Below are 13,750 nucleotides of genomic sequence, written 5' to 3'. Positions count from 1 at the left end.
AGCGCGGTGGCACCGTGGCCGGGGGTGCGCGCGAGTGCGGACTTGGAGCGCGTCGCGGACCCAGAAGGCTGCAAACCCTTCGCCCTTTCTGTCCTTGTTCTTTTGCGAATTTCCGGGCTTCACTGCTCTTCCAAGAATCATTCTTGAGTGGGGCCTGGGAGCCGGCGAACGGTCCACGATGAGCTGTAAGGCAAAGAGTCTGCTGGAGGCGATAAAGTTCTCAGGCAAGGCTCTCGGTTTTGACAGAAGTTTGGAAAAGGTATTAGAGGCGAAGGCGCGGTTTCTAATGAAGGGAAAGAAAGCACCATACTTGGTTCGTGGTGAGCGCTGAATAAATTGTCTCTGGCTAGATTCTGTTGGACTGCGTCCCTAAATTCACCGTAGTAATAATAATTACTGCTTTAATGGATCACAGTTATGTGCTAGGTGTGCCTACATTGATCTGTCAGTCTTTAAAACGAAAACGTAAGTGGCTTAGCCAGCAAAATGGCTTAGCCAGCAAAAATAGCAGAGGAATTGCACTTTGGGCCATGCAAACTGTGGCCAACCATAGGCAGGTCCTCAACTGTTCTTTTATAGGGAGGAGAGGACAAAGTTGAGAGGAGCTGTTTTAAACAAGTTCGCTGGAGGAGAGGAGAGCTGGGGCTGTGGTCGTCTCATTGGTTGAGTTGCGGAGGTTTCTCAGCAGCTGGGTTGTTGTTGGACAACAACAAGAAAAATCTTCCTTTTTCCTGCTGGGGTTTATAAAGTAAGCTGGGAGGAGTGGTAAGTGGGGGAAAGTTCCCCCTTTAGGGCTTCCCAACTCCATTTTGAATGAGGTATTTTATAATAATAATTTTATAATCGTAACATTATATAATTATTACAATATTATAAACATTTTTAAAAGAAGTGAAATTAATCTTAGTAAAATATTTTAAGTAATTCATTGTATCCAAAATATTTAACATGTAATCAGTAGGAAAGAGTACTAACTTTTTGTACTTAATTTTTGAAATCCCGTGTGAATTTTACACTTACAGCACATCTCAATTCATACTAGCCATGTTTCAAGTGCTCAATACTGACAGGTAACTAACTAGTGGCTACCATGTTAACTGCACAGGTTAGTATCATAGTAGGTGCTCTGTATTTGTTAATTTTATCAAAAATGGATTTTGTAGTTGTCTACTTTTCGTGTGGGAAGAGTTGCTCAGGCTAAAGTACAGGTTTATGCTTAGTGATCTATAAATCCAGTCGTGAACATGGTTTCTTTTACCATAAATTTTAAGGTAACGTGATCTAGACCAGTGGTTCTCATTTGAGGGTAGTTTTGCTCCGCATGGGACATCTGACAGTGTCTGGAGACATTTTTGATCATCACAACTGGAGTGTGGCGGGAGGGGTGGGACTGGCATCTACTGGCTATTGGCCAGGGATGCTGCTGAACATCCCGCACTGCACAGGTTCCCTCCCCAGTCCCCACGACAGAGAATCACCCACTCCAAACGTCAACAGTGCTGAGGTTTTGAACACTTAAACCATCCTCTTATCATTCATTTTGTCCTAGGTCAAAACTAGATAAATTGCTACATTGTTGTTCTTTATAAGAATATATAAACCATATCTTTGCACTGAAGTTTGAGTTGGTTGTTCAAATCATGCGATTTCTACATGTGTTGGCATGGAACAGAATGTGGTCTTTCTCTAAATCTCTGGTTAATAATTCTTTTTAAATTAATTAGTTTATTTTTTGGCTGCACTGGGTCTCTAAGTTGCAGTGAGCAGGGGCTACTCTTCGTTTTGCGGTGCACGGGTTTCTCATTGCAGTGGCTTCCCGTTGCGGAGCACGGGCTCTAGGTGCGCGGGCTTCAGTAGTTGTGGCACGCGGGCTCAGTAGTTGTGGCTCACGGGCTCTAGAGCACAGGCTCAGTAGTTGTGGCGCATGGCCTTAGTTGCCCCGCGGCATGTGGGATCTTCGCGGACCAGGGCTCGAACCCGTGTACCCTGCTTTGGCAGGCGGATTCTTAACCACTGCGCCACCAGGGAAGTCCCAACAATTCTTTCAAGTCTCTTAATATAACTAGTGTGGTTTTTGCGCCTCACTGGACCTTGACTGACATAATTATTTTATGTCAAAGAATTGTCCCTTTGGTGATTTAAATATGACACCAGAGATTTTTCAAGGCAAGAAATGCTCACTTTTAAGTGCAGGATTTTAAAATGCAAGAATATTGTTAAAACTAAATTGGAGTAAAGATGTATATGGTCTCTCAGACACACTTGTTCTCTATACCTCATTGCTTTTGCAAAGGTGAGAAGGAATAATGTTTCTGGGTGTAAGAAGCAAGTGAGATGTACAGTACTATTGTGTCAAGGCTGCTCCATCACCCACTCCCACAAAGTCAATGAATCAAGTAGAATAACACTTGAAAATTTGGCTGATAATATTCCAGTGGGGATTTTGATTTTTGGACAGATGTTTTGACCTGGCATATAGAATCATAAATGTTGGTGACTTTCTGTTCCTCTAAAAATGATCTGTTGAAAAAGGCAAATTGCAAAATTAGTCCTGGTACAGATGTCAAGTCAGTGCATGAGATCCTACATTAGAACTTCTTTATTTAAGCCTGTTCTCTTTTTAAAACCTCTGTTTTATCAGTGTTTATAAATACCCACAAAACCTATCTTTTATAAAACACTGATACAGAAAAACTAACATGCAAAATAAATGTCCTACATGTGGTCTGTCACTCCCATCACTCCAGCCAACTGCCAGCACCAAGCACCATACATGTGAATTATGCCATCTAAGTCAACCAGCTCCTAGCAATCTGCCAGCTGCCTGTAGAAACAAGAGTCCAGGCAAGCCTGACAGAAGAACTGGCTGGCTGAGCCCAGCCTAAATTGCCAACTGACAGAATCAAAATCTAATAAATGACTTTGTTTTAAGCCAGAAAAAGAAAGTGTCCTGTTCTTGCTATAAGATCACTTTTAAATCAGTCAACAAACTAAGTACTGTCGGTTATAAAGAAATGCCAATCACAATTCCTCGCCCTCTAGGAGTTTATCATCTCGGAGAGGAGAAAAGTGGGTTCCAAGGAACAGTCCCATCAGATGTGCCCTGAGAAAAAAGAGTCCTATGAATAAATAATTTCAGAAAACATTGATGTTGTATACCCCCTTTTTAAAATTGTAGTAAAATACACATAACATAAAGTTCACCATCTTAACCGTATTATTCAATTCAGTAGTAATTATTGCATTCACATGGTTTACAACCATCACCACCATCCATCTCCAGAACTTTCCTATGATAACTTTTATCATAGGGCTTACTATTCATTATTGAAAATATCTGTTGCTTTTTCTGTCTTCCCTCTCCTCACTGAGAGCTCTTTGGGAGCAAGTCCATAGCAGAGTTACATCTTGCAAAACTGGAACTCTACCCATTAAACAATAACTTCTCATTCCCTTTTTTTCCCGAGCCCTGGCCCTCATCTACAGTCTGTCTCTCTGAATTTGGCTACACTATGTTATCTCCTCTGAGTGGAGCCATTATATCCCTTTTATGTCTTAAAACTTTTGACTAGTTCTGTGATAAACATGTTTAACCTTATTATGTTTAAGTTACTTGCCAGTGGAACTCCTTCCCCCACAATAACACATGTGGAAGAACATATCTCGGGTGAGATCTGGAAACACCATGTGGAATCCAACACACAAAGAAATAAGGGAGGGCAGTTCCGAAGCAAGGTACAATTGTGTAGAGTCATCCTTGTGGAAATGAGAGGTGAAGATGTGTAGGTGAATGAGATGTCTCAAAAGGAAGAACACAGACTAGAGAGAAGCATTAAGGATTTAGGACTGAACCTTGAGGACATACAGGGTTGAGAAAGATAAGGAGCCTTTGAAGACTATAGAAATGATTAGGAAGGTAAGAATTGACCTTATACTTACTAGAAAAACTTTGAGGCTTTGGATCTACCACAAAAGGACAGTAATATTATTTAAAATTTATCAACACGATATGCCAATAGATATTTCTGGAATACTGTTCCTCAGTGAAGAGAGATTATTTAAACTTCTTTGTTGCTGTTTGACTTGTGGCTTTATCATAACTGGCTCACCATATTTACATTCCTGCAGGGCATAATTCCTTCCTGGGAATGACTCTATTCAGGTACTACATTCCAAACTAGATCAGCTGCAAAAATTCTACCCAAGTTTGTGCTTTCCCTCTTGAGAGGAGATCTGGAGGAGTGGATGGCCCCAGTCCTGAGTCTGTAGGTGGTGAGGAAGTTCCTTCTCTATTAGCCCCTCTTTTCCAGGTTCAAGGCAGCAGAGAAGTTGTCTTTGAGAGAAATCTTGCCAATGTGATTGATGTGACAGAGGCCTTCACAGCATCCACCTTTATAGGCATTCTAGAATAATTTGATAAGATCTGCCATTTGCCAGCCTTTGGGACAAAATACAGGGACTCTTAGCACATCTCTCGCCATCACCACCACTCCAGTGAAGAAGAGTAGTTGTTCAGCTGGCTAAATCCTCAGGGAGTATTTAATAAAATTCCTCGTAGCTCTTCCCTAGGGCTTTGTTTTGCCTCCCATGGCACCCATTTGCTAACTTTTATTTTTGGTTTTCTCTTATAGCTCTACTGGTTCGTACACTCTCTATTTTTGGATCCTCTACCTTTGACCCAATTGGCCCCCATTTTTACTTTTATCTTTCAGTGTCCTTTTCAAATAGCACCCACTGTCCCTAGAAAGACTTCCCTGGCATCTCCAACTGTCTTCCTCTGATTCACTTCTATACCTTGGCTAACTTTTATCATAGGACTTACTATACATTATTGAAAATATCTGTTGCTTTTTCTGTCTTCCCTCTCCTCACTGAGAGCTCTTTGGGAACAAGTCCATAGCAGATGCTTAATAAGCACTTGTCAGTGCCTAGTAAGAATGCCTTTCACATAGAAGATACTCCCTACGGGTTTGTTCAATCAGTTGCTGAAGCTACTAAATGTTGGGCATATTGTTGTAGAATGCTCTTAGTTGACCTTCAGATTTGAATGTATTCATTCATTCAACAAACGTTTGAGTACCTACTATGTGCCAGGCACCATTCTCGGCACCAGGGATATACCAATGAACAAAACTGACAAAAACCCTACCACTCGTGGAAGTTATGTTGTATTGTGGTAAATCAAACACTGAACAAAATAAATAAATAAAATATATAGTATGTTAGATGGTAATAAGTGCTATAAAAGAAAATAAAGCAGAGAGCAATGATAGGCAATATTGGGACAGGAGAGTATTTTTCCCTGCAATATATATATTCCTGTGGAATTATGTTTTTGAAAGTTCAGTTTTAAATACTGTCATCTTGGAAGATGTCACTGAAATAGTAAAGATCTGAGCACGTAATAGATACTCCAAGGGGAAGACTGATCCAGGCAGGGGAACAGCAAATATAAAGGCCCTGGGACTTTACCACACTGTCTGCTTGCAGCGTTTCAAGAGGATTCCCAAGGAGACTAGGAAGGGATGATTTGGAGATGAGCTAACCACGTATGGCTTCACTGTGCAAGGACTTCGGTTTTTACTCTGAGGGGACTGGAGTTCCCTTAGAGAGTTTTGAACAGAAGAGTCATATAACCTGACTTGCATTTTAAAAGGAGCACTCTTGTTGCTAAGACTGAGAATGGACAAAAGGCGGGCAAGGGCAGAAGTAGGGAAATAATTTGGGAGGCTTCTGTAACAGCTGGAGAGGAATGATGGCTTGGATTCAGGTGGAAGTATAATGAGTAGGTGATGGGGGCTGGGAAAGTGATTGGCGTTCAGGATTTGTCTGAAGCTAGAGCTGACAGGCTTTGCTGATGAGTTGGATAGTGAGATAGGAGGGAAAGAGGAGTGCTGACTCCAAGGTTTGGGGCAGTTCTATATACCGGGGTATTTGCCCTGAGCAGGCCTTTTATCTAACTACCTTAAATTGGTCATGGCTTACATCACTCATTAGATTTATTACTATTCCCATCTTGCAGAGTTGCTACATACATCTCGAGCACTCATATCAGGGGACTTTGCTGTTTATCTGGTAGCTGGGACTTTTACAATGAGTCAGGTGCATTGGGGCATGCTGAGAAAGGAACTGAACTGCAGAGAAAGGATCATATTCACCTCCAGAAAAGCACCTTCAGGGTTGTTCAGGCCTCTAAAAAGAAGCCGAGGGAAAGTTCTGAGAAGCAAGCGGGCTGGAGTCATCTTCATGGTTCTGGCCTTTTCCGTGATAACTAACATTTATTGAGCACTCTAAGCCAGATGCTGCACTAAACATTTTACCTACATTATTTCATTTAATCCTCACGACAACCTGATGAGGCAGGTACTGTTATTATCCCCATTTTACACATGAGAAAATAGAAGCTTAACTCTTCTAAGGCCTCACAGCTAGTAAGGGGGATCTAAACCCAAGTCGTCACTCCCCGCCTGTGTGTTAACATTGTATTATAGTACCTAACCTTAGAGAAACTGTCCTGTATCCTGAGTGAAACTGGCACCAAGTGTAGCCTTTGGTGGGCTTGTGAGTCTGAATGATTAGTTGACCCTCTGACTCCTGGCGGGCATTGCAGAATAAGAGCCAGCAAAGGGGATGTGGAGTGGCTAGTGGAGAAGGAAAAGAATCCGGAGGTGTGAACTGGGAGTTCAGGAAAGGCCAGAAAACGGTTTAGATGTTGCAGAATGCTGAGAGGTCAAGTAAGGGACAGGCTGAAAAGCATCCAGTGAATTTAGTAATTAAGTCATCCTTGATCTTGGCAACAGAAACAATTCCAACTGGGCAGTTTTAAGCAAATCCGTGTGAAACTATCCAAACCAACTTTCAGTTTAATGGTTGTGTTTGAGTCACAACTTTGATAAGGATGAGAATTAAAATGTTTTAATCACCTATGATATGCCAGGCCCCGTTCTAACTTAATTTGAATTTTATCTTCATCTTTATAAAACTCTAGGAGAGTAGTGCTATCATCTCCACTTTACAGCTAAGGAAACCTCAGTTAAGGATCTTGCCTACGGGGCTTCCCTGGTGGTGCAGTGGTTAAGAATCTGTCTGCTAATTCCGGGGACACGGGCTCGAGCCCTGGTCCGGGAAGATCCCACATGCCGCGGAGCGACTAAGCTCGTGCGACTAAGCCCATGCGCCACAACTACTGAGCCCACACGTCTACAGCCCGTGCTCCGCAGCAAGAGAAGCCACTGCTATGAGAAGCCCGCGCACCGCAACAGAAGAGAAGCCCACACTCCCTGCAACTAGAGAAAGCCCGCACAGCAACAAAGACCCAAGGCAGCCAAAAACAATTTTTTAAAAAAAGGATCTTGCCTCTAAGTCTGGCTCCAGAGCTAGTACTCTTAACTATTGGTCTAGTCACCTGTGTAATTAAGCTACTAAAACATAGATCTATTATAAAACTGAAATAAAACTGAAATGTTGGGCTGATACAGCAGCATGGCTGAACCACAATTCTTGAATAGCTTATGCCCTTTTATGGCCCCTTAACATAATTTCCAACTATTTTTCTTGCCGCTGCCACCCCATCACACTGCCACCTTCTATCTTACTCTTTACCTCTTTTCCTGCTTATATGCAGGTGCATTTTTACATTATCCTCAGACACACTTCCTCTGGTATCTGCACTGTGTCACATATGAAATCAGCCGTGTCCATCATCAGGGCAACTTGCTTTGAAAACAGCCTCCTTTACAAATACACAAAATTCTCATCCACTAATATTAGCTGTTCTCTGTGCTTTTGTGCATACACGTGGTCTTTCGCATTCCATCTCCTTGGCTGACTCACATTTTTACACGCGTGCAGGTTTTCTCAAGCCACGTGCCACACTCCTTGAGGCCCGTTAGAGACACCCTTACAGAGCCAGAGACATATGTTTCTTTATGCATTAGCAGAGGCCCTGTGTGTGCTGCTCAGCATCAGCAGCAGTCCCAAGGAGGCGGTGACTCTTAAAGACCAGAAAGACTGGAAACCTCAAGGCCTAAGAATAATTCTGGGGTCTGGGCAGAGCTTCCTTTTAGGGAGTGTCCCCTTCATTGCTGTTGACTATTAGGGATCCCTTCTCAACGTCTTTACTGAAAAGCTAAGTGAGGAAAGGCGAGCCTGTGTTCGTCACCTGAAGCATCTCTCTCTGTGATGGAATTTGAGCCTGCAGGTCAGGGGTGGCAGGGGGGATGCTGTAGTAGCATGAGTCATATAAACTCATGTAAATGCCTGAGGTGCAGGGAAGAGACAGAACACTGCAAGCCATACAGAAAAGGGGCAGATGATTAAATGAGCGCATGTCCATTTAAGACCATTTTTACGCTCAACTGAGGAGTCTGTTGTGTCAGACTGGGCTGAGCCATAAAAGTTCTTGCCAATCTATTGCAGTCATCCAACCTGCAGGATCATTGGGGCCATGGCAGCTATATTTCTGATGCCGTGGCATCGTAAAAGCCTACACACCCATCTTCCTCCCGATGCATGAGGTCCTAGTTGTCTGCAGCAGTCCAGGTGAGATGTGAGGGGAGGCAGTTTTGCATAGTGGTTAAGCCAGAGACACGTGGGTCCGATGGAGATAACACTGTCTACTTCAAAGATTTGTGAGGATCGAGACAGGGTCTCAATGCCTGTAAGACAATGCACGTACATTTCTTTCTGAGCATGGTCTGTAAGCACAAGGTTAGCCATAGTCAACAACCAAATAAACACGTGTGCTCTCTACAGCCTATATCTTGACTGAGATCTTTTTTTTTTTTTTTTTTTTTTAAATAGTGTCCTTCCCCAGCCCCATTCTTCATCAGACAGGTAGCTCTCCATTGGTTTCTTCCACCGCAAGACTGTTTCTTAGTCCTGGGAGGTTGGGTAGGACATCCCTTCATTGTTGTCTTCCATTGGTTTACTTATTTTCACCGAGGGAGACAAGAATTGGCAACACAGGGAATTCCCTGGCAGTCCAGTGGTTAGGACTCCACACTTTTCACTGCTGAGGGCCCCGGGATCAGTCCCTGGTCAGGGATCTAGGATCCCACAAGCCATGCAGCCCAACCAAAAAAACCAAAAACAATTGACAACATATAAAAGCATTTCTCTGCCATATCTGGCTGACCAGTACAAAAGTATCTCTATTCCAACATACCTTTTCAACCAGTTTTGTATCTTAGTTTGTCATTTGTCCTTTCAAGTTGTAGGAAAAGATACAAATTAAAATCCGTATTTGGGGGGACTTCCCTGGTGGTCCAGTGGTTAAGAATCCGCCTTCCAACACAGGGGACATGGGTTTGATCCCTGGTCAGGGAACTGAAATCGCACATGCTGTGGGGCAACTAAGCCCGTGTGCTGCAAGAGGCCACACGCTGCAACGAAGATCCCTCATGCTGCAATTAAGACCTGATGCAGCCAAAAAAACCAAAAAACAAAGTCAGCAGCCTGCAGTAGAAAATCCAATTGACATTTTTTTACCTTTTGTCATCCCAGCCAAAGTTAGATAATAAAATGGAACTTTAAGAACTTACCTCTACTAAACACACCATACCTTAAAATTATACTAAACTGCCTTTGGTGACTGTGATGCTTTCCTATTAGATTCTATTTCTTGAACTGCCTGGCTTTTTCCTGTCTTCACCTGCCTGACTCCTTCCCGCCCGTCCTTCAATCCACAAATAATTCCCCAGGATGCCTTTCCTAATGTCTCTTCCCTGAAAACATACTTTGATAAGTAAGATCTTACTTCCAGCAACCTGTATTTATCCTGTCTGCAGTAATTCGCTCTACTGCAGTGTGCATGTGTCTCTATTCTTTTAGACTGGGAACCCCTTAAAAGCAGGGACTTGATCTCGTTCATCTTTTTATTTATTTTTTCGATCATCTTTAGATTGCAGTGCTTGATAGACTCAGGTAAATGCCCCCAATAAGGTGAGTTTACACCTTGAGCTTGCTTGGTGTGTATTATTAGTTTATGAGGACATCTTGTGGCTAGGTCATTTATTGTATAAATAGACTTGATCCCGTTCTAACGTTTACTTTTCCATTGATTTACCCATTAAGCAAAACATGACACATTATTTAGGATGGTTCATATTTTATAGTTCTGTTTGTGTTTTACATCAGAGCCTTCTAGGGGATAAACAACAGCAAACAACTAAATTCATAGTTTGTGAAATGCCGAAATGTCTTCCTGGTGGGAGCATAAAAGCCGCTGAATACCTAGAGATTCTATAGTTAGCAACTAGGGGACTTGGAGGTGGACAGACCTAGATCTGAATCTCAGTTCTGTCACATCGTGGGTGACCTTGAGAGTAAACCACTCTGAATTTAAGTTACGCAAACTGGAAATAATCCCTTCCTTGTTATATAGCATAGGGAAAGACTCTGGCACAGTGCCTGACATGAAAGTGCTCAATAAATGGTAGTTATCTAGAATTAAACCATTTAATGCTTGAGACATCCTTTCCTCTATCTACAGACACATCAAATATCCATCCATATTCTGCGTGAACACTTCTAGTGACGGTGAGAATTACGTTGCTGGATGCAGCACATTCCATTCACAGTTTAGTTCCAGCTTCTAAATATTATCTATGATGTTTTTTCCTAGTAATTTAGATAGGATATAAGAAACATTTCTATTATTTTTCTTTAAGTTTCCTTTCTAAAGATGTTTGATATAACATTTTAAATTCATTGTTCCACATTTTATCTTTCATATAATTTTTTCATTATGATACTATAAATGGGGCAGGACCTTAAAAGCAGCAATTTAACTTTGCTGGATTCTGTCAAACTTTTTTAATATTAAAATAGGTTTGTGGTGTAAGCTTATTAATTCTAGTAATGCATTGAATTACTCAATTTCTTCCAGTAAATGGTTTTAAACCATTCATTAGGAAGTCATTCTAAAAAACTACTTTGTGCAAAAACTAGGGAACATCCAAATTAAAGCTATAATGGGTTAACAGATCACAAGGACCAGCTGGCTTTGTTGGTGCAAAATTTCTAAGGAGACATTAAGAGATGCCAGGTTGTTGTACATAAGGCTGAAAAGCTCAGACGGAATGTTTGATTTCTGCAGAGGAGTGGAGATTAAGAAAAACTACTCCTGTTTTTTCCCTAAATATTCCTTTTTATTTCAAAACAGTTTACATCAGAGCTAATTTCTATCAGAGAGAGATTGGGTAACTTGATTTTCAATTTTTGAATCAACTTTTTTGGGGTGACTTGGTTTAATCCAGTGATAGTTCTTATTAGGCTGTTTGGGCTTTTCTAATACCACCAAATATTCAAAATTCTTTTTTTTTAACACTTAGGTGACGGTTGTTTCTGCTGTCCCTGGGAAAGTGATTTGTGAAGTGAAAGTAGAAGAGCAGCATACCAATAAAATGGGCACCCTCCACGGTGGCATGACAGCCACCTTAGTGGATGTCGTATCAACATATGCTCTGCTGTGCACAGAAAGGGGAGCACCCGGAGTCAGTGTCGACATGAACATAACGTACGTATCCAAACTGTACCCCGAATAACCCTTTCTAATGTGGTAACTCATTTCCAACAACCGAGACTAAACACATTTGTAACATAAATAAAGCATGAGGTGCCCTCAGCTGGTCATCCTTAAATGCAGCTATAGATTTGCCTTAAAATATTCCATGGTTTTAGAATCTAGAACTAGAGGAATTAATTTCCAAGTACAATATAGATCAGTAATAATAAGTAATCGGTAATATAACCAGTAATAAATGGGGAATGATCTAAACACTCAAAAAGGCAAACATTCAGCTTCTAATACGCATACTGGTGGGGAAAAACATCATCACAAACTCACGGTTTGTAACTGTTTTTCATACAATCCTTAAAAGTGCCACTTGTACAGATGTCTCATGAAGGTTGTACTGAGTACCTATAGAGAAAAGCTAGAAGAAAAAGAAAAGTTGAGGAAACCTTCCCGTATACATCGCCATTGCCTTGTAACAAGGTGAACACAAATGTCCAGTTTTGCAGTACTTCACGTTTTCCTGCAACTGCACAGACGTGCTCTCATGATAAGGAAGCAGAACCCCAGATGTCAGGTTTGTCACTCACTGTTGTGAAAATGCCTGCAGGGGTCAAACACTTCCAGATGCAAAACATTAAATTCCCACATTAACTAGTACTGTTGCCAGTGTCCCACTCACTAGAGTGCAGGGCCCGGCGATTTAGTTTCAAGACAATTGATTTTTCCACCTAAGCAAGAGAAGAAAGATTTTTGTTGGAAGGGGAGGCAGGGAGGGGTTAGGGTGGGAAAGCCAATGTGATATATCACAAGGGCAATGGAAATAATGTCAGTTATCAGGTTTTTAAACAATTTAAATCTTTTCTTAGGCTAACTTAACTTTCAGTCCCTCTCTGCTATGGAAATAAATTGAGTGCAGTAAGCAAATCACAGGACGAGATGCAAATGGTGTTTTGAAATTAAGACGTACAAAAAGAAGGATCTGCTTGGGCACTGGTGAGCCTGTTCAGCAGTCCTTACCTTATTGCACATGATGAGGGTAAGACTTGATGACTCTGCTTTGCCTTAAAACCCTCTATTATGAGCAGAGAGATGTTCTAACCTAGCACTGCATTTCATGATCATCTAAGATACTGCTGCTACAATCCTAAAGGATTTTTTAATAAGCCAGACATAATTTTGGCCTTTCAAAGTGTGTGTTGCCAAAGTATTGGCCACCATCAAGAGGTGCCTGAGATTCAAAAGGGCCTCATATTAATTCCTTACAGTTCTTATTACATCATTTTAGAGTTGAATAAATTCTACATATTGATATGACAAGATATTAACACTAAGTGTTACTTCACCTAGAAAGTTAAGCCAATTAAGTGAAGGCTCAAGGAAATCTCTAGCCCCAAATACATATGAAGTGGGAAACTAAAGAAAAAAAATGGGCAGTGGGGGGGGGGGCGGGGGCAGTTGAAAATCCCTTCCTATATTTTTGGGAAAAGAAATTTGTGTGCATAAGGAATCAGTAAGATATAACTCGGTCAGGACCAGCCATTCAAATTAGAAAGGATATTATTCTTAAACTATTTAGGAGTAAATAAGTAACATAAGACTGTTATGCGATGCACACAACTCTTTTAAAAACTATTTGCTGTTAACTAAATTTAAATATTTCTTTTCAAGGTACATGTCACCTGCTAAAATGGGAGAAGATATAGTGATTACAGCACATGTTCTGAAGCAAGGAAAAACACTTGCATTTCTTTCTGTGGATCTGACGAACAAGGCCACGGGAAAATTAATAGCACAAGGCAGACACACAAAACACCTGGGAAACTGAGAACAGCAGGGTGACCTAAAGAAACTCAACAATGAATGTCCAGAGTAAATCTGACTTGAACAAATATAATTTTCAAAATAAATCAGCACAACCAGAAGTGGTTAAGAAATATTTTCTTTGGGGAAAATGCCATAGAGATCAAGCGAAATACAGGATAGAGTTGTCTGTATTCCAAGCCTCTTTAGTTTTAGTTTATAATCATACATGATACTTGGATGAAAACATTCTTAGCTCAGAGTGTTTTGAAAACAGGTAAAGCAAAGCTAGCAGGGCCATTTTGAGATAAGATTACCTTGAAACTAAAATTCAATATTAAGATAAAGGAGGAATACAAATTAACGATTAATCCTTAACAAATTGTAGGTCCTTCTCAGCTCTAAAATGTTACATTTTTTTAACCCAATTTT

General features: G+C 41.1%; 1 protein-coding gene across 1 annotated transcript; it reads left to right on the top strand.

The window, feature by feature from the left end:
- The first annotated feature begins 5 nt into the window (after window positions 1–5).
- Window positions 6–13,440, top strand: ACOT13 (acyl-CoA thioesterase 13). The gene is made up of 3 exons (XM_059077595.2): window positions 6–259; window positions 11,334–11,518; window positions 13,187–13,440. Exons 1-3 carry the CDS (start codon window positions 179–181, stop codon window positions 13,341–13,343), a joined length of 423 nt encoding a protein of 140 aa, XP_058933578.1. The 5' UTR covers window positions 6–178; the 3' UTR covers window positions 13,344–13,440.
- Window positions 13,441–13,750: the final 310 nt, after the last annotated feature.

The sequence above is a fragment of the Kogia breviceps genome, chromosome 10, assembly GCF_026419965.1.
Source record: "Kogia breviceps isolate mKogBre1 chromosome 10, mKogBre1 haplotype 1, whole genome shotgun sequence".
NCBI classification, from domain to species: domain Eukaryota; kingdom Metazoa; phylum Chordata; class Mammalia; order Artiodactyla; family Physeteridae; genus Kogia; species Kogia breviceps.
Note: the sequence above shows the minus strand (reverse complement) of the source record. Positions and strands in the feature narration are given on the sequence as shown.